At 38.6% G+C, this 20,552-nt stretch overlaps 1 protein-coding gene across 9 annotated transcripts in view; it reads left to right on the top strand.

Annotated features, from left to right (window-relative positions):
• The window catches only part of MYRIP (myosin VIIA and Rab interacting protein), a 217,822-nt gene that overhangs the window by 57,415 nt on the left and 139,855 nt on the right, over positions 1-20,552 (top strand). Inside the window, exon 2 of one of the 9 annotated variants that reach the window (XM_038173972.2) lies at positions 1,587-1,676. The exons of the other annotated variants lie outside the window; for them this stretch is intronic. Coding sequence (XP_038029900.1) covers positions 1,618-1,676 — 59 coding nt within the window. The 5' untranslated portion in view covers positions 1,587-1,617. The remainder of the gene's footprint in view (positions 1-1,586; positions 1,677-20,552) is intronic. 9 annotated transcript variants of the gene reach the window in all.

Genomic DNA, 20,552 nt, shown 5'->3' with positions numbered 1-20,552 from the left:
CTTCTTTTATTAAGGCCTTCATTTTAAAGAAAAATGTACCAAGAAGCGAGGGGGGGGGAGGAAGGAGGAGAGCTTGGGACAGGGCAGACAGGCCTCAGGACACGGCAGCATTTCTCCATTCTCCTAAAGTTTTTATATTTTAAGTTTAAGTGTATTACACAAAAAAAAAAAAAAAAAAAAAAAAAAAGCATTCTTTCTGAAACAGCTTCTAGTAATAAACTTGCTAATAAAAACTATTTAGTCCTTTAAGTTAGGACCTTCCTGTTTGAGCAATTTCTTGGAGAATAGTTCTGTTTTAGGCAGGGATGTTCTAGTGTGCTAAGGAGAGAAGTGTAAGAGGTATTGCACTGGCTCAGTGTGCTCTGGTATATGATGCACTGTTACATGAGGATTAAATCAAGGGACCTCTTTGTAAGCACAGCACAAAAAGTCACAGTGAGCTGATGGCAAATATAGAGTTCAGTAAATCTGTCTTTCTTTACTAGTAGGAGCTTTTCAGTAGTTGTATATCCTTTGGATTTGTTTTGTTATGCACTTTTTACATTTTTCAATTAAAAAAATATATATTTTCTAGAAAATATTCCTGTTACTGCATTCTGGAAAGCAAATGAAAAATATGCTCTTGTCTTTCCCATGAAAGCAGGATCAATGTTTCTTATAAAACCATCCACTCCTGATCGTGTCCAGCATGACATCATAATCCTCTGCATATGATGCTACAATCCTCTTCACAGCAGCTGGCTGTGAAAAATGTTCACATGATACAAAGCATTAATCTAAGTCACTTTTAGGCCTAATTAATTCAGTGTTAGCAATTATATTTTTATTTATATGGAACAGAATTTTAAGATGTTAAACATCTCAAAATCTGGCAGAAGATCACCCTGAAATATGAATGTACAGTATGAGAAAGACATATTGCAAAAGCTATTATCTACAGAAAGTGAAAATAAGGAAAATGTAGTCCTTGAGTTTGGGTTGGATAGAGTTGTTTATTGTTCACTTTATTATTTCTTGGTCACTAAAAGCAGTTGGGTTCTACTGAGAGTGTCAGAGGAGCTTTCCTTTGGGAGCTATGTCTCCTATGATTTAACAGAACTATTTGTGCCGAACAAGTATTGGGAAGTTTATGGGGCAAGGCTGAGCCCTAGAGATCATAGAAGTAAGAAGGGTGAATAAACTGGAAGACTTGGTGCAAATATGGAATTCAAAATGATAAATTAAAAAGACATTGATATGTACATGGTCCCAAACCTTTAATAAATAAGTACAAATTTAGTGTGTAGAAAATGGTCCTCCTGTGTTTTACCTAATGAAGCAAAACACTACCAAGCCTACCTATGTTTGGCTTGCTTACTTGTTTGTTTTTTCTACACAATGACTCACAGTTAGCAATATTATTTTTTTTTCAGGCTTTTCAAGGGATTTATTACCAAATTTAGCTACAGAGAAATATACATAATATACTTTTGAAAAGAAAATTGATGCTTGAAACTACCTGTATAATCTTTCTCATTTAGTTCTTAATTTCTTAGTTACATTGACAACTTAAGTGTGTCTGATTTTTACTATTTATTTTTTCCTAGATATCGTGCATCTTTTGCCAGAGACTGAATAATGATAGCTGCTGAACAGAAAGACCTCTTTTTGTTTGCAAAGCAATTTCAACAGAAGAGGTGGTGGCACTGTTGTATCTCTCTTTTGTTGTTTTTGTCTTTTTTGTTGTTGGTGGTGGTGGTGGTGGTTTTGTTTGTTTGTTTGTTTGTTTGTTTTTGTCTTGTATTCTAGTGTTTTGAATGACAAAAATTATTTTATGGTACAAAACAAAAAGAACAGCTAAAAGTGAAGACACTTGGAGGCAGGATGAAAGCTGTAGACTCAAGTAAATATGTCCCATCAAGTAAAGGAAAGTCTGAAAAGACCAAAAAATTATTTAAAAAAAAAGGGGGGGGGGGGGGGGGGAGGAAGGGGAAGGGCAGAATGAAAGGCATCCTTCAAAAACTGACAGCCACATCCACTGAAGAAAATAAAAAGGAACTTTGCCATTATATATATAGAAACACAACGATGAAAGCCAAACCAGATTTTTCAAGGCCAACTTTAAAAGTGCATCACAGGTAATACTAAAAACAAACAAAAACAAAAATGTATTCATTTATTTTAATCCATAATAAGCAAGAAGCATTGCTGGAGGGCAATGTGATTGCAGCACAGCCATTTTGCCTGTAATGTATTTCCATGTAACCTTATTTTTTACAAACTTATCTTCTAAGTCTTCCTTACATTGAACTGATAAGCTCTTCTTCCAGATAAGAAACTTAGTTATTGATGAAGTTTGCATGTTATTAGTATGCATAGCTGTAAAAGTTGTACAATTTCATATAGCTTGTACCAGATTCAGATCTGTATTTATGGCAAATTATAATCTGGAAAAAGCAAAGATGCCTACTGGTTATTTAGCATATTTTCTCTGAAAAGAGCTACAGTCAAGTCTGACATCTAGACTGTCTCCGTTTGATATTGTTTTGGTTTCCGCATAGCATTACTTCATTTTTAAGTGTTCATTTTAGTTTCAAGTATCTTGGTTGATATTTACTGGAATGTTGTTAGATTGTAGTTGCTAAACTGGGGAGCTAAAGAGGAGAAGGAAATGGAAAGAAAGCCTAGTTGAGATGCCCATTTGAAAATACCAGAAGACTATTTTGGATGAGAATTAAAGGAGACATAGTAGTAAGTAGGGTTGTGTCCGAGCCTTTCTACTAGACATAAACTCTTAGTGCATTGAACAGCAGAAGGTTCATCATTGTACTGAATATATCCCTTTGTCCTGGTGTTTTGATGCCCTGTCAAATTTCACTTCGTTCTTGTATTTTTTCTGGGTCTGTTCTAATTGATTCTGATTTATTTATTTATTTATTTATTTATTTATTTTTGACCTTCTAGGCTGTTAATGTTTTCAGTTTTCCCTCTTTAATGTTTTCAACTTTTTGACCTGTAGTTGTGTGTGGCTTTCCTTGTTTTGAATTGTACTATTCTTGTGCTTTACGAGAACTGCTTCTGACTTCTGAAATGCTGTGCCTAAGCATTTCCTTCCTTTAATTGTTTCTTACCTCACTGAGAAGTGAAGAAAAATTCAACTAGGAAGTTATTCAACCCTTTTACTCAATCACAGATCATCATGGTTTGGTAATCAATATTACTCAGGTTGGAATATGACAGCAGCAGTAATTCTTTGTTTACAAAATCATTATGAAGATTTGTCCATCCAGATTGAAACGTGAGTTATAAGCAGTTGGCAACAGTGTTTTGTTTTGTTTTGTTTTGTTTTAATGCACTGAATCTTAAATAAACATTCTTATAATCTGAGAGAATAAATTTGTGAATTTAACCTTTCTAATGTAACTTCCCTCCTTGTAACATTGGCTTCCTCTGTTCTGGTCTGCTTGCACCTTGAACTCTGCATGGACTGTGTTTTGGAGCAGGGGCTGGTTGGGTGGCAGTTATCACTGCAGGTAGAGACAGGGATCCAACAGCCATTCAGGAGGGTGATTCGTGAGAATACAACAAATAACATGCACTGCATCAGGTCAGAAAAGCAAGGAGCAGAACTTGGAGTGTTTGAAGAACTGTTTGGGCATACAGGCACAATGTTGAGAGCAGGTAGTTGGTTATCTAGTGGTGTGAAATCCATCTTTACAACTAATTCAGGTGGGCATAATTACTTAAAGGGAATTTAGTGTCATCCATTACTGATTAGAAAGAAGAGTGAACCCCTCTGTGAGATGGATACTGTCAGTCAGGATATGCACAACTACCAAGCAGACATGCAGTGTTGCCAGCAGTCTCCTTTTCTTTGTGCACCGTGTATAGCCTCACTTTGGTGTTCAGTTGCAAACATGTTTTGATCTAATGGCAGCCGTAATGTGCTATTAAGGTGATAGGAAGTCAGTTACCTTTTTTCATGCCCAACATTCAGATGAGCTCCTGTTTCTTGATCTCAGGATGTGGATGGCCTCTTTAGAGATGACTGTTTGAATATGAAGATGCTTTAACTAAGGCCAAAAGGGATTCAAGCAGTATCATTAAAGCAATGACCACATTAGAAAAGGCAGGCTTATTTCAGCTGATGCTGTCAACTTAAATATGGGATACTCTAGTGTTTTGTTTAGTTTTCTTGTTATTTGCTTTCATTTCATCTGATTCTCACTTGGAAAGCAGACTGAGTGAAGAGCGAGGCTAAAAATCCTTCATGATTGCTGTGGCTTTGAATAAATATTTAGAGTGGGTTCAGGGTGTGACTTATGCTTGCAAAAGTGTTAGTTGGGGGCTTTCTCTCCTGCCTCTGCCACCGGTGTGGTTATTTCTTTCAGTATTTAGTACATTGAGAAGGTCAGACTCATGCGTGTTGCACATCAAACAACATGGATCTCATTGTAGTCACTTCTTACTCCATTGAACCCATAGGGAAAATGGTGAGTCTGTAATGTGTGAAGCATGAGAATAAGTGAGGGAGTTTTCTTAGCAAGGCACTGAAAGGAACAGTGAACAGCTAGAAATGGTAATGATGGGGGAAAATGTGTGTCTGTGCTCAGAGAGGGCATGGCAGGAGTGCCAGAATCATGTGCAGTGTCTTCAGAAAGCTGAGCCAGGTTGCTGCTTTCCCAAGAGGAGCAGGTGCCCAGTCCTTTCAGATCTGGGAGGGATCTGGGAAACCCATAGAGAGGTCTGAGGAGTTGAGCCCTGATCAGGAGCTAGAGACAACATCAGAGCAGTCCTGCCCAGCACAAAACTTGACTCTGTGGTCTTTCATATTTTTCCCCTGTTGTTGCTGCAGTATCCCAAATACAAGGGCTCTGGAGACAACATTTTCTTCAAAATGCTTCAAAATTTTCTTCAAACTATCTTCTGGGAAATAGGGAACCATCTCTGTTGCTCTCAAAAAGTTGGGGTGTACAGCTGAGTGGAAATACTGGTCCCCAAGAAGATTGGAGATAAAAATATTAAGGCTAAGTGAGTCAGTGGGGAAAGAAGCAGCTAGCATCAGTTGACTACAGTCATATTATGGCCTCTCCCTGGTTATCTTTTCTCCTCCTGCCCCACTCTGTGTGCTTCCTGGGGGCTTCCTTTTTGCTCTCCAGTGCTGTACCCTACCTGGAGACCACTGGACACAAACTGGGTCTGGGAGTCCTAGCAGTCAGCATCACTGTGCTAAGGTTGTGAGGTGCTTGTTTCTAGTTTTATAGATACTATTGAGTTGTTTGGTTTTTTTTGTTGTTGTTGTTTTGTTTTGTTTTGTTTTTTAAATAAACTTTCAGATGTTATCGTATGGTACTTGAAAAACACAAGAAGTAACCAGAACACTATATTTAGTTTTAAACATTGGAATTATAAATAGACACAGTGGATGTGTTTAAATGATTGATTAAATATAAATAATGGAGTGGCTTTGTTTTTTTTCTAAAGGAGAAGAAACAAAGTGCACTAATGCTCGACTCAAATTTTAATTTGAAAAGACACTGTCAGTATGAGAACAACATATTCTACTCTTTATTATGCTACACCGTTATTTCAGGATCAGGATAATTTGTCTAGACTTGACTGGTGAATTCTGTTGGTCTTTAGCTGAATGTCCATAATGCTTCAAAATATGAGTTATTTCAAAATGTTTTAGAGGTTGGCATGGCTCTGAATGTGGGGAAGCATTCTCCACCTCCCTGCCTCCAGAGACAGTAACCTTTCTGGCATCTTTTCCTGTCTTTTCTGTCTTTAGCAATCTGTACATCAATACTGTCAATCTGAGATTTTTTCAGTCAACTGGAGTACAGCCCGCCAGATGTACCACCCCTCCACACATACACGCGCACACACACAGACCCTTCTGTGGATAACTTAAAGTTTCTCATTCTAATTTTACCCTGTTGTACTGGTTATAGTGATGTAGTTCTGTATATTAGAAAGCACTGTTTTTGAGCAGTGCAAGGCAAAGAGCTTTAATGGTTTTCCAGTAAATGCATTCAGTGTCTGTTCTCAAAGACTTCACCTTTGGGACTAGGTGGCATGATGTTGCACTGAATCCAAATGGAATGAATGGGATCCAAACAGGAAAGGTATTTAACAGTATTTCGTAGCTCTGCAAGATTTGTTAAATAAGATTCTGAGTACTGAGTCCCTACTCAATCACAAAGTAGCCAGGTGCTGACTGGAGAAAGAAGAAATCCGTGTAAGTGTTTTGTGTAAGAATACAGTTAATTACAGATAATTTTTTTTGTTTGTGATAACGACATCTAGTTACTTCTGTATCATGTAAATAAAATTTCCGGGTTAAAATATTACAGGCACACTAACCAATGCTTAAGAAGAAAGAAGAAAAAAATTAGTTACTAAGGGGCTAATGGGGTGGGGTGGGCAACCACTGTTTTTGGAGCACCAACTTGCTCCCTTAAAAACCTCACAAGAGGAACACGAGGAAAAGAAGGACAAAGGTAGGAAATGCTCCCATTTCTGCAGCTAATGAGCTAAAGGCAGATGCATGGTATGAGCTCTCTGTAGCCTCTGCCAAGACTTGGAAAGCTTATGTCCTTTATCTCTCCTCTTTCTCTCCTCAAACCCTTTGAGGAGAGAAAATTTCGGTGGCATTCCTCTGAGGTGTTACCAATAGACACTGTCTCATAACGTCAGGGTTTTTCTCAAGATCATTGGGGTAGGCAATGAATTTAGCTCTGGTAATCAGCATTTTCCAAGCAAATACTTCTTGCATTCTGTCACAACTCTCATAAACATATGTGTATTTCCAGTAAAACAACTGTGAATCAGCTGTTTTAACTGTGATGTGCTGGTTTATGTACCTGCCTACATTAAACTGGTTTTCCATTATTCTTCTGGCCCAGCAATCAGTGCGTGATCTTCCTTTCATAGTGCTATTTGGAGGTTTAAGTGGTGCAGGCATAGCTGGGATAGCAGGTTATTTTTGGCACTTGGCAGATGGCATAAATTAGGGCATCTGAAATTATGGATATGAATGGAAATTGTGGAGAGGGAATAAGCGGAATGAATTATGTATTCTTGGAATTTATTTTAACCACATCTGTGTCATACATGATATGAAATAGCTATGAAACACACAATGAAATAGCTATGAAACACACAATGAAAAGCCCTTTTGGATAAGAGTATCTTCTCTTAAATTAATTTAGTACTGCAACATGCAAAATGATGTTTACAAAAAAAAAAAAAAAAACCTCTTTCTACAGTAATAGTGGGAATTTGTTAGTGTCAGTTTTGAAGAGTGGTTATTAGGATTTGCTTGGCAAATTCTGTGCTGTTTTCCATTTGTTTTGGAGTTAACAGGGAGCACTTCTCCAAGGTTTTCAGTAACATATTCATTAATATTTTCATATTTAATGGATGCAAATTACATGTTTTCTGCAAAGTCCTGATATTTTCCATGGTTCTTACAAAAATCAAAGTTTCTGGTTTTGTTTCTTATTACTTACCTAGTTGAATCACACTGCCTTTGAACTTTTGCTGACTCAAAATAATTTTTTTTTATATGTTTGTTTGCTTTTACTATGCAGTGTGCAGTGTAATGAATTATGTTATTTTTCAAGGCTGCAGTTTTCACTGTGTTTAAGGTTAAGTGAGATTATGCACTGAGGTTCATTCCTCAGTGCTTGAATCCAAAACACCAACCATGTGTGTCCTGTAGTGGATTGAGTATGTGTGTGACTTGACATGACAGTCTGCAGCTTATAGAGGGTTGCTAACACTAACCAGTTTTTTATTTAATCTTATTTTGAGATTTGTAAACTTGCTTTTTTCCTTGGGATGAATGCTTCTTCAAGTGGAACAGTGTGTGGAGTTAGGAAATGGTAAGGAAACTCACAAAGAATGAGTTAATTTGTCTTGTGAATGCATGCATGGGGAAAATGATGCTTAGCTGAGGTGTTTGGTGCCTGGCTGTTTACTAGAGTATTTTAGACCATTGAGCTAGGAAAGGGAACATGTGCGCATGTGTACACTGCGATGTATAATACATAGCGTATTATGCTGCTCTTAGCAGCAATAACCACTCTCTGCTTTGTGGCTAGGACCAGCATGGGGTTGGGAGAGCAGAACAGCAGCAATGCATACTGCAGTGGAAGGCTACGGTGAATGTACTTTGGGGCAGACTGCCCCATGGATACATCCTCTTACTCCAGTTCATTCAATACTAATTTGGATATGCAGCTAAAAATAGCATCAAAACAGCTTCCCCTAGAATGACAAAGGAGCGTACAGAAAGTGCTCTGTGAACAGAGGCAGCCTGTCCTCCATCCTGGTAAGTGCAGGTCCCTGCCAGTCTGCCTGTAGCCTGTGCTAGCATGTGCTTACTGCCTGGCCCGCCAATGTTATCAACCAGCTGCAGAATAGGCAAGCTGCAGAATAGGCAAGCTTTCCGTTTTAGCTGAAGAAAACTAACGCTCTCTCAGTGGGAGTCTAACTTTTTTCATCCCCAAACTGCAGCCTAACTCAATGCAATCTCATGATTTTTGCCAAGTCCTTACACTATCTTGAAATGGGCTAAAGCCACATTAAAAATATTGCAGTCTGTGAAAACTGTTTTGTACTGATCTAATAATTGCAGACAGATCCACGTTGTTTCTTATTAATAAGAGAATTCAAATAATCCCAAGACTGGGTGTGTCAAGAGTATGCTGTCTCTCTTGGAAACATTTGTGGATATTGATGCTTCATATCCCATAGCACATGGTTGCTTCTATTGGCAGAAGCTTAGTGGTCTCTTTGTTCTGATTTTACAAAGATAATTTCTGAATTTTAAAATTAAGTAGGAACAAAGGCTAATTTCAGTATTCCATGCATATAGAATAAATTTAATATGTATAGGTATAATTTGTAGTTATGTTTTTGAACTGGAAGCAGTGACAGTGTATTCTTAGTTAATCATTGGACACATCAGACAACGTAATTTTTCTGTTTATCTGGGTGTAAGTGTGTAATGTTATGTTGCAAAGTAATAGATCATTATCACAGAATCACAGAATTGTCTAGGTTGGAAGAGACCTCAACATCATCAAGTCCAACCTCTGGTCTAACACTAACCAGTCCTCCACTAAACCATATCACTAAGTTTGACATCTAAACATCTTCTAAAGACCTCCAGGGATGGTGACTCCACCACTTCCCTGGGCAGCCCATTCCAATGCCTAGCAACCCTTTTGGTAAAGAAGTTCTTCCTAATATCCAACCTAAAACACCCCTGGCCCAACTTTAGCCCATTCCCCCTTGTCCTGTCACGAGGCACGTGGGAGAATAGACCAACCCCCACCTCGCTACAGCCTCCTTTAATGTACCTATAGAGAGCAATAAGGTCACCCCTGAGCCTCCTCTTCTCCAGGCTGAACAATTCCAGTTCCCTCAGCCGCTCCTCATAGGACTTTTTCTCCAGATCCCTCACCAGCTTCGTTGCCCTTCTCTGGACTCGCTTGAGCACCTCGATGTCCTTTTTGTAGCAAGGGGCCCAAAACTGAACACAGTACTTGAGGTGTGGCCTCACCAGAGCTGAGTACAGGGGGACAATCACTTCCCTAGACCTGCTGGTCATACTGTTTCTTATACAAGCCAGGATGCTGTTGGCCTTCTTGGCCACCTGAGCACACTGCTGGCTCATATTCAGCCGACTATCAACCAATACTCCCAGGTCCTTCTCCACCTGGCAGCTTTCCAACCACTCATCTCCCAGTGATGACTGTTCCACAAAGCATCCTGATGTTTTGATAGAAAAGAAAATTAATTAAGCATGGTGTTATATCATGGTGTTTATTCTTCAGTTCTGTTCAGCTGACAGGCTATTTATTTTTTTGTCAGAAGTAATTTTTATTAAATTCCTGTGCATGGTCAAGATGACTCTGTAAGACTTCAAAATAATAGGCTCAATGTTTTTTAAAATTGCTGAATGGCCGATGTTGGAAGGGGCCACTAGAGATTGTTTTGTCCATCCCCCTTGCTCAAGCAGAGCCACCTACAGCTGGTGGCTCAAGACCACATCCAGGTGGCTTTTGTAGATCCCCAAGGAGGGAGAGCCCACCACCTCTTTGGGCAACCTGTGTCAGGGCTCCATCATCTACACAGTGAAGTAGTATTATCCTGTAATTGTGGTGTCTGTGTGTCGTGGTTTAACCCGGCCGGCAGCTAAACACCACGCAGCCGTTCGCTCACCCTCCCCCCTCCCTCTCTGGGACGGGGGAGAGAAATGGAAAGTGAAGCCCGTGAGTTGAGATAAAGACAGTTTAATAAGACAGGAAAATAATAATAACAAAATAATGATAACAATAATAACAATAATAACAATAATAATAATATGGTGATAATAGGGAAATAATAATAATATGTACAAACAAGTGATGCACAATGCAATTGCTCACCACTCGCTGACCGATGCCCAGCCTAACCCCGAGCAGTCCGGCCCCCTTCCCCCGGTTAGCCACCCCTATATATTGTTTAGCATGACGTCAGATGGTATGGAATACCCCTTTGGCTAGTTTGGGTCACCTGTCCTGGGTCTGTCCCCTCCCAGCTCCTACTGCACCCCCAGCCTGTCCGTTGGCAGGACAGAGCAAAAGGCTGAGACGTCCTTGGCTTAGTATAAGCACTGCTCTGCAACAATTAAAGCACCGGGGTGTTATCAGCACTCTTCTCATCCTAAGCCAAAACACAACATTCCACCAGCTACTAGGAAGAAAATTAATTCTGTGCTAACTGAAACCAGGACACTGTGGTAGTATCTAAAGGCAGCAGTGTCTTGCAAGGTAGTTAGTAAGACTAGTAGACTAGTAAGTAAGTAATGATGCATCATAAGAAAAATATGCAACCCAGTGGAATTTTTTGAGGTCCACTGTAGTAGAGGTCAAGCAGCAGTGTTAAATAGCTACATGATGTTACACTCTAGATAAGTATCATGGGAAAGTACAAAATTAAAGGGTAGCATCCTATTTTGTAATGTTGTTGCATGTACCATGGCAGAACAAAAGACAGTAATTATACGGGGGGCTACATATGTACTTATGTTCCTTCATTCTGAGAACTGAGTTACATAAAACACATAATTAAGAACACTGCCTATTAAAATTAATTGCAAAATATAGAAGTTTAGAATAATATAATTTTTCACTCTTTAATAATGAAACTATTGACAAAGCTAAATTGCCATTAATAAAGATATACAATGTTAAAAACAAAACAAAACAAACAAACAAACAAAAAAAAAAAAAAAAAAAAAAAAAAACACAACAATTAAGCAGGATTATACTCCATGATAATAAGTAAAATGAGACATATGTTCTCCTGTCTTGCAAGCCAAAAAAGATAGGTTGTGTACATCGCCTGTATTACCCTAAGATGAGAGCAGTGGGTATCACAAGAATATTAACAGAGAAGCTGAAAAGCTGAAAGGTACAACATAGTGTGTTAAAAATGTCATGGCAAAGACTTCAGACTCCTTCCTCCATTTTTTTCCTCTGCCTATGTGATTTGCATTAGTGTTCCTGTGTTTAAAAAGCTAAATAATTTTAGGGCATTGCCAGGATATGAAGCTTTTTACCTTGAGATCACAAGTTCAAATTCAGATATAAAAGGCAATGACGAAGTAGTTGCCCTGTGCTCATGCAGTGACTTGCCGGTCCTAGCCTAGAGCCCTGTGGAAATGTGCCCATGTAGCAAATAGCATGGGAGTGATCAAGCTTGCCAGAGGATAAGAACTGAATGGGCATCTGGGCACTTAATTATTCTACAACTCCTACAGAGTATATTTGTTTTTGCAAATATGCAGTCAGACAGTAGTCAACCTGAAATGGATTGCCTCTGAGCATTTTCTTTGCCCTGAGTTTTTCTGAAGCTGCGACATGATATGAACACAAGCTTAGATATCTCTGTGTGGTTGTTTAATGTAATGTATACAGGGATTTATTAAGTTATAGTTTGGGAGGATTAATTTTTCATGTGGATTACTTGAACAGAGCTTCTCCAGTGATGATAACCATTAAGTTTGCCTGTCTCGTACTGTTCATAAATAAAATGTCCTGTTTGTTAATATTCATAAATTAAAAACAAACAAACAAACAACACACAGAAACAAATGGTTTCTTGGACTGGAAATAAGCTTTTCTTTTTCCTTTGTAAGAATTAATGAAGAGGTTTTTTGCTTTGGTCAACCCATTCCTGTAACTATTAGTTTGACTGAAATGCATTGCTGTAAATGTCCCTTATGCCCCTTTTAATCTGATAAAAAATATTATTTAGCATGATTGAGATCCACAAGAAAAAAAATAAATCAGTTTTAAAATGGCCTTTTAGTGCTACAATTAAATCTTTAAAAAGTGTGTGTGTGGGAGGGGGAGGAACAGAAGCATTATAGTGTTACCATTTTTGTGCCACCTTTTGCCTGCATTTCAAACTCTTTATTTGAAGAACAGAAAGTAGAAAGGTTCAAAGGTGTGGGTTCCAGTACGTGCAGGATTAATTGCTTTTTCTTTTTATTATTATAAGCAACACTGTTGCTATATAGTCATTACCTGTATTCTAGGGTTCCATTTTTTCTTGTGCATCCCACAAGATCTGTTCCTGGATCTTTGATCTGATATGTCTTATTGGAGGATGGCTGTCTTTCTACTGGTAGTGAGTTGATTCATCCTACCCTACATTTATCTCCTTTTTGGTACAAACTCAACCTCTAGCCTATCTCTCTCTCCCTTTCTCAAGCAAGGGGGATGGAGTTTGGGGTGGTGGTGGTGAAAAACATGGGACTCTTACTACCTATTTGTAGCTAAACTATTGCTCCTAAGCTTTGCTTACCTGGTTTTTTCCACTACCTTTTTCATTGCAGAGGATTAATTCATCATCTTGCCTGTCACTTTGACCCTGCAAGCCAAGTGTCATCCTTGACACCTACCTTTAGGGCCCAGTCTCTGGGCTGTAACAAAAGATACAGGCACGTGATGCCACCTGATTGAGTTGCCACACTGAATCTTTTTTGTCTATCTGCCTTCAGAACTGTAGTCCTTGCCTTGGTCATTGCATACAGTTTGATTTCAGTCTGTCTAATCGCAATACCTGAATCCTTGCATGCTTCAACCTTTAAGCTGCTCACTTGGCTTGTCAATTCCTTCATCAGTTTGATTTTCTGCAGTCACCTAAGTCCGACTTCTCGTCCTCTATTTTTCAAAGTTTCTAGTAATAGTGCCCCTTACTTACAGCTAACTAGGATTGATTCCTGTTGTAATTCTGCCAATTATGCCAGACTTCATTTCTTGAACTTTTTCTGTTCTGTAAAAAATGTCCTTCACATATCTTCCAAAAGCAGTCTGTCCTGCTGCTCTGAATCAAAGGTGTTGGATATTGCTTTTGCTTCTAAAAGGGTTTGAAATTCTCACACTTTGTTTGCTGACTGTGTTTCATGTCTATTGTGTTAACCCCCTTCTTTTGGTCATCTACAGATCCGTTCCTGTTTTCTTTGTCTTGTCTTGTTTGGTTTTCCTCCCAGTGCTCTGTAGGATGTCTGGGGAGTGTGGATAGCAGCTGGAAGGTTACGCATCCTCTGAGGGTGAAGGGGCACAGCTACACCATGTCCAGTTCGAGAGTATGCTGGTAGCCAGTCCTCATGTCAGGAGTGAATGCTTTCCTCTGTCTTCACTGGATCACTTTTCTGTCTGCAGACTGGGTATGCTGCCAGTGTTGGATAGAAATCTGTAGTATATTTCCTTATAGTATGGATCCTTGATATGGATAATTTCTGCATTCTTTGACCTACTCATTCTGCCTTTTATGCTTCCTGATAAGGTCTAGAGAGTTGGTGCTTTTGTTACATGTAGCTTGTCATTCATGTTTTGTTGTGTTTTGGACTTAAGCTAAATGTCTGTTTCATGGCTGTTTATAATTTGATGATTTTTTACATTTACATCCCATTACAATATCTGTCACTGCAATACTCTTAATACTTTTTCTAAAATCTTATCATCAACCTATTTTAAAAAATTAAGATTTCCAATGATCAGATCCTTTCTTATAAACTGTAAACTTGTTCTGTTCACAAAAGCAAATTTAAAAGTCCTATGTTTCAGGACAAAGTTCCACCCGCCTACCTCCTCACCCCGTTTTGTTGCTTTTCTCTTTAGGCAGCAGTTTCCAGTATATTCTTGTCTTGCATTGCAGACAAGTATGCAGAAAGTCCCAGTAGATTGCACGATTGCACTACTCTTTTGTTTCAGATGGATGGATGCTTTTTTTTTTTTTTTTTTTTTTTTTTTTTTTTTTTTTTTTTTGGTTATTAAATTTCTGGCAGTTGGAACTGGAGAAGAGAGGTCAGGACAGAAAATTAGCAGAAATTAAAAGTATCAAAGTTAGTTTTGCTTATACCATCAAGCCTCTAAAACACTGACAGTAATGGATAGAAATTGGGTGTGTAGGGGATTACTTTATTAAGGGAAAGTTATGCTGGAATAAAGAAGTTCAAATGAAATAGCTTATTCAGTGGATAAACTGATTATTGTACACAAAAGCCAGAGCTACATAATGGATGTGCTTTAGTCCCTGTTATTTTCAAGGGAGATTTTCAGCATTGCTCATTAGAGAATTGTGCAAGAAAGATGAAATAGCAGAGACTTGTTATTGTATTGTGCTGAATTTTAATTTGATTTGTCAGGGCTGAGCCTAGACTGTTTTTATCTTAGAAGAGAGAAACATTTTAAGTTTGCTGCTGGGTCTCAGTTGAATCATCTAATGAAATATGGTTATTTCATTACACTAACCAGGTTTATTTTTGATGGTAGTTAAACTTTGCAGATTTCAAAGACAAAAATACAACTGCATATACAAAATGCACCAAAACACAAATTTTCCAATACCACTATTCCAATGAAAATTAAAGACTAGTCTGACAATTTGATTTCACCTTTTATCTCACTTTTCATTTATTATACTGAAATAGTTTGTTTTTCTCACAACTGTAACTCACACTAGGAGTAAACTATGCTTCATTTATGAAGTTGGGATAGCTTTTATTATCACAAAGAGAAGAGTGACCAAGATGAAAGAAAATATTTCTAAACAGACAGGTTTCTGCATCCATTTGCAAACACATGATTAAGTTAACTGCAGTAAACATTATTACAGCCATTTATACATTAGTGTGAAAGAATCTTAAGTGATGAGTCCAAGTCATGCTCGATGTCTTTCATATTTTGAAATCTGGAGGGGGTTCAGAATATAACCTTTAAAATAACTCTATATTATACCATCCTGGAATGTTATTTGAAATTGGTCAACCATATCTTCTGCCACTTCAGCATATTGACTACAAAGCCTCTGAAATGCAAGCAAAATACATTGAAATTATATACTGTGCCATCTGAAAAGCAGGGAAAATCATATGCCCAGTGTAAAGAAGACTGTGCTGCTATTACTTTGCGATGTGTCTGAATTATTAGTAGTGTGAAATGTAAGTAATAAACGTCTTATGTTGCCATTTCAAAACAGTGGTTGCTTTTCAAATGTAAAAACAAATTTCATTGTTTTACTGTATTCAGTTTTTGTGAAGAAAACCCAATGGTTGGTATTGCTGTTTAAAGGCAGCAAATTGAACAAAATTTACCAACCATTTCTGTTTATCTCAGTGTGAGACATTGCCTGTAGTAGTAAGATGATTTCTTTCCTATCTGCTCAATGTTTGTCGCTACTATGTAGTCACAATCCTAATGCTTGTTTGTGCAACTGTTTATTTTTGAAGTGAGATGAAGGCTTTACTTAGGTGCTTATTTTTGAATGGAGAAGAAAACCATGCAGGTGAAGAGGTCAGTGTATGACTGATGTGCTGTGAGGGGCAGAACCCTTCAGATACCTCAAATCTGTGTATTGCTTGGTTCCTCCCTTGCCTATAAAAAGATGAGGGAGCAGCTATATTTTTTTTCGACAATTCCATTTCTTTCACCTCAAAAATGATATACTTTCAGGATGTATGTGCTGAAGAAAAAAAAACAAAGCAAAACAAAACAAAACAACATAGAAATGTTTGGATGTATAATGTTAATTCTGACGAGCAGTGCTTTCAAAAGCAACAGACCTGTTCAATGAACCTGTTCAATGTTTGTTTCACAATAATGAAAGTTCTTACACTTTTTAAATACTTCTCAGCACATAGAGAAAGTATTATAGAAGTTCATCAGTAGGCCAGGGAATGAATAGCCTATTTGTGTTTGTCATTTTTTTTTCTTTTCTTTTTTTCTTTTCTTTTCTTTTCTTTTCTTTTCTTTTCTTTTCTTTTCTTTTCTTTTCTTTTCTTTTCTTTTCTTTTCTTTTCTTTTCTTTTCTTTTCTTTTCTTTTCTTTTCTTTTCTTCTACAGGTGACAGTACAGTCTTAAAATTAATAAACATATACTACACTTTTCTTTTTTTTTTTTTTTTTTTTTTTTAATAAAGATGCTTAAACTATTATGGATTGAAGTTTCTTGAAAGAAATATCTGACTTGACTGTAGTTTAAAATGAAAGCATCCCTTGCAGCGATAAGCAGATATTTCCCATTCACTTTATATTTAGTTAAGAGACATAAATTACAATGACTTAATCATGGAGTCAACTCAGAGCCAGCTAGTATGTAAGTTATTATAGATTGTCCAGATTTTAAAGCAGCAGTTAGTAATGTCAATAAATATATGGAAGTCTTGGGTCCTTACTTGTTATTTTTGTAATCTTCTCCTAGGAAGCTGAATCTGCTTTTAGGAGGCTAATGAAATATGCATGATATATTTTGATATATACAGCAGAGAAGTTATCCTTTCAGCAGTACAAAAGTGACCTGAAGCCAATGCATTTGTGCACTTAAGCATTCAGGCAAAGCCTGTAAAATCTCAGAGCACTTGTTGGACTCCTCTGATTCATCAGATACCAAAAACTTTTAAGGCTTGTTTCTTTTTTTTTTTTTTTGTATCTCCAATTTTGCTGTAGTTACTCCCTGCATTTCATTCAGAGGGTCTCTAAAGGCATGTCGGGGGGGTGGAGGCTGCTCATCATCTTGTTATAAATGAAGTCTCAACTCAATCTGAATTTAGTAATATTTATAAAAGACAAGTAAACAGCACTGGGTGCGCGGGGAGTCTATGCTCTACCAACACGCACACACAAACATCGAACATTCTAGATATATAGAACATTGCTTTTACATACTAAACCCGAGTATGCCTATACATATGCACAATCAGAAAAGGCAACAAACAATCCTTTAAGTCTATTACTATCAATGTCCATGACTGGGAGCATAGTTGGCCTGGTTGAAGTGCTCCCATATCTTCCATGAGTTATAACAGCCTCCATTTTCCATTCATTTTCCTGATTACAAACACCAGAGAATTCCAGGGCTAGTCGTGGGAACAATTGTCTTGCTCTAAGTTGTTAAGCAACTCGGGCCTTATATATGCTAATCTTCCCAGACCGAAGACAAACATATCCATCTCCCTTTCATGGCCAATAGGGCCTGGGTAAAAAGGCACGTCCAGGTCACCAGGGGGCAGAACAGCAAAGGCCGCCAATGCAGCAGAGGGGCCCATGGCGTAGCAGTCAGATCAGTAAACAAGCTCGCAGCTCCCTCACTATCTGGCAAACCACACATTTCTGACTGTGGTCCCACAGGGCTCTTTAAGGCCTCAGAGAATGCTTGCCAGGTGCCGAGCAATCCCACTGCAACCTTGTCGTTTTTAGTAGCAGAGTCCCACACCTTGACCTCAATTTGGTCCCATATTTCAGGCTCATAAACTGTCCGATTGTTAATAAGGAGAATAAGCTGTAAGGTTACCAGGACAGTCTTTGTTCCTAAGGATGTATGATTCCCCATAATGCACAACTGCTGATCAGTGAGGGGCAGTTGTGTGCGCGGGTCCACTTCTCTCACCTTGACCTTCTTCCCAGCTCTGGTGTGCCTATTTTCAGTGACATTCTGTATGAGCTTCTCTGAGCAGTTTGCTGATTCTGGCCGAACCTATCTTTGTGAGGCGATCAAAGTGCCTGTTCCGGTCCTGGTCTCTGTTCTGCTAGCCTGTCCCTATTCATTCCTTCTTTCTACTTCTTTATTGATGATACAACTTCATGATATTGTGTTGCCTTTTTCATCTTGAGGACAGGCTCTGCTCTTATACCCTTCTCCCCACAGCAGTCCTTTTTAAAAACAACTTTTCATTGATCAAACAACTTTGCATGTAACAGCAACAGCAAACGCCCAGAAACTTCCATGCCATGATGGCTGGAGAACAAGAAACCCAAGACTGCATGGAGTCTCCTGAATCACCCTTCTTCATTCCCTCTAAACTCTTTTACGTTCCTCATGGCCTCATCGTTAAGAGTCTGATGTTCTCATCAACCACGGGGCTTGCCGACCCCCATGGCCACATTCCCACATCTCCCCCTTTATTAATATCAACCATCTTCTTGACACTAATTATTACTCCATACATCACAATCTCATGTAGTAATTGAAACAGGATTCTCTTAGTACTGATTTCAAGCTTGAGAAATGGGATGCTTCTTGCTATAGAATTAATACTGTCTGTGTTTTAGTAACTGCTCCTTTCCTTAAAGGAGCAGAATCCCCTGTAACTCACCATGCTCATTATACATTGCATTTTCTACCAAGTGATTGCAGCTCTTTTGACTTTGGAGCTAGATTCAAGACCTTCTGTACATTGAATGGTGTTGCCTACCTGGGTATTCCTCTCTGTTTCAGAGCAAGTGACTTCCATATCCTTAAATCTAGGAGCATCCTCTGGGCTGATCAATGCATTAGAAGAATGAATCGCCTTTCGGTAGCTAGTAGATTGCTAGCGGCCTCATTTCAAGTTTGCATAATTTATAAAAGTCTGGAGTTTCTGTACACGGTGCCTGCAGCTGCAAGGAGGTGAACAGTCGATTTGTTCACCCTTTGCTCTTGCATCCTTCACTTATTATAGCTTGGCCAAAATCCAAGCCTGGAGATCTTGCTTGAAAAATAACTCTTATTATTTTTAATAACCCTGTACTTCCAGTGAGGCAATGGAGGTTGAAGGTGGTGCTTGAAGGGTTAAGAAGCCTTATTCCAACTGTTTCTTAGAAGGGTCATTGTGACCTCCGCAATTTATAAGAAGCCAGTGTAGCATTAAACATGCTACACTGTGCTGCTGTGCGCTGCAGTGTTTAACTGCATGTCCAGAAACTGTGCAGCAATCAAATGCTGTGCAAAATATAATAACCATCTAACAAAGCTGGATGCTAAAGCCAAGTCAGATAATACCACTTTCAGGATTATCCAGACTGTTATCAGTTTCCCAGGTGGAATTCATTTCTGGAGCTGGGCTAGCCTTTTGGAGACCCAGGTAGTTTGTTGGTTAGGAGACCTCATTGGCGTGTGTATATGCTGCTGCTAGCTCAGCTGATATGAAAGAAGTTAATGTGAAAACATTCCCATTTAAAATAGGGAAAGGTTATTGACAGGTGACAGTCTCCGTGAATCAAGAGCCTCCTTAATTTCCCTCATCTGCTTTGGTGGTTGGTTGTTGTGCTGCCCTCTCTCTGCAATCTACTTATTTACTGTTTATTCCCTTGTCTGCCTATCACTTTCAGCCTTTTAAAACGATCCCAAATGCAAATCGTGAGCTGTTCATTTAAAATAATAATAATAAGTGAACTTATAAAATGAACTAAATGGAACTACTTTAATGGTGCTTTAAGTAAACAATAGCTAAGGGTTCATTTCTGAGAGTTATAGTCTTTGACCAGATGCTATTGATTCTCTGCTAATTTGCATAGAAATTACAGCCTCTGCTGTTTGTCAGCCCCAAATAGTCAGAAAACCAGGGTTAGAGTGTATTTTTATTTAAAGAAGACACTTTTAATGAAAGTACAGATTTTCAGAAAAAAAAATCTGTGTATGCTTGTGAGATATTTGATAAAGGAACACTGTAAAACTGTATCTGGGAGATGATTTATGCAAGCCCTAAGGCTTATTTTTTATTTGTTAAAAGTAAAATATCCTATTTCTTGAAAGTACATTCTCTTATTTTGGTGATGGTAGTGTTGTGGTTTAACCCGGCCGGCAGCTAAACACCACACAGCCATTCGCTCACCCTCCACCCTCCCTCCCTGGGATGGGGGAGAGAAATGGGAAAGTGAAGCCTGTGAGCTGAGATAAAGACAGTTTATTAAGACAGGAAAAAAAAATAATAATAACAACAATAATTATGATAATAGTACTACTACTAATAATGTGTATGAAACAAGTGATGCACAATGCAATTACTTACCACACTCTGAACAATGCCCAGCCTAACCCTGAGCAGCTGGCCCCCCCACCCCAGCTAGCGACTCCTATATATTGTTCAGCATGACGTCAGGTGGCCCCTTTGGCCAGTTTGGGTCAGCTATCCTGGGTCTGTCCCATCCCAGCTCCTGCTGCACCCCCAGCCTGCCTGCTGGCAGGACAGAGTGAGGAGCTGAAAAGTCATTGGCTTGGTGTAAACACTGCTCTGCATCAATTAAAACATCA

The sequence above is a fragment of the Anas platyrhynchos genome, chromosome 2 (assembly GCF_047663525.1).
Source record: "Anas platyrhynchos isolate ZD024472 breed Pekin duck chromosome 2, IASCAAS_PekinDuck_T2T, whole genome shotgun sequence".
In the NCBI taxonomy this organism is placed as follows: domain Eukaryota; kingdom Metazoa; phylum Chordata; class Aves; order Anseriformes; family Anatidae; genus Anas; species Anas platyrhynchos.
This window is presented reverse-complemented; position numbering and strand designations above follow the sequence as displayed.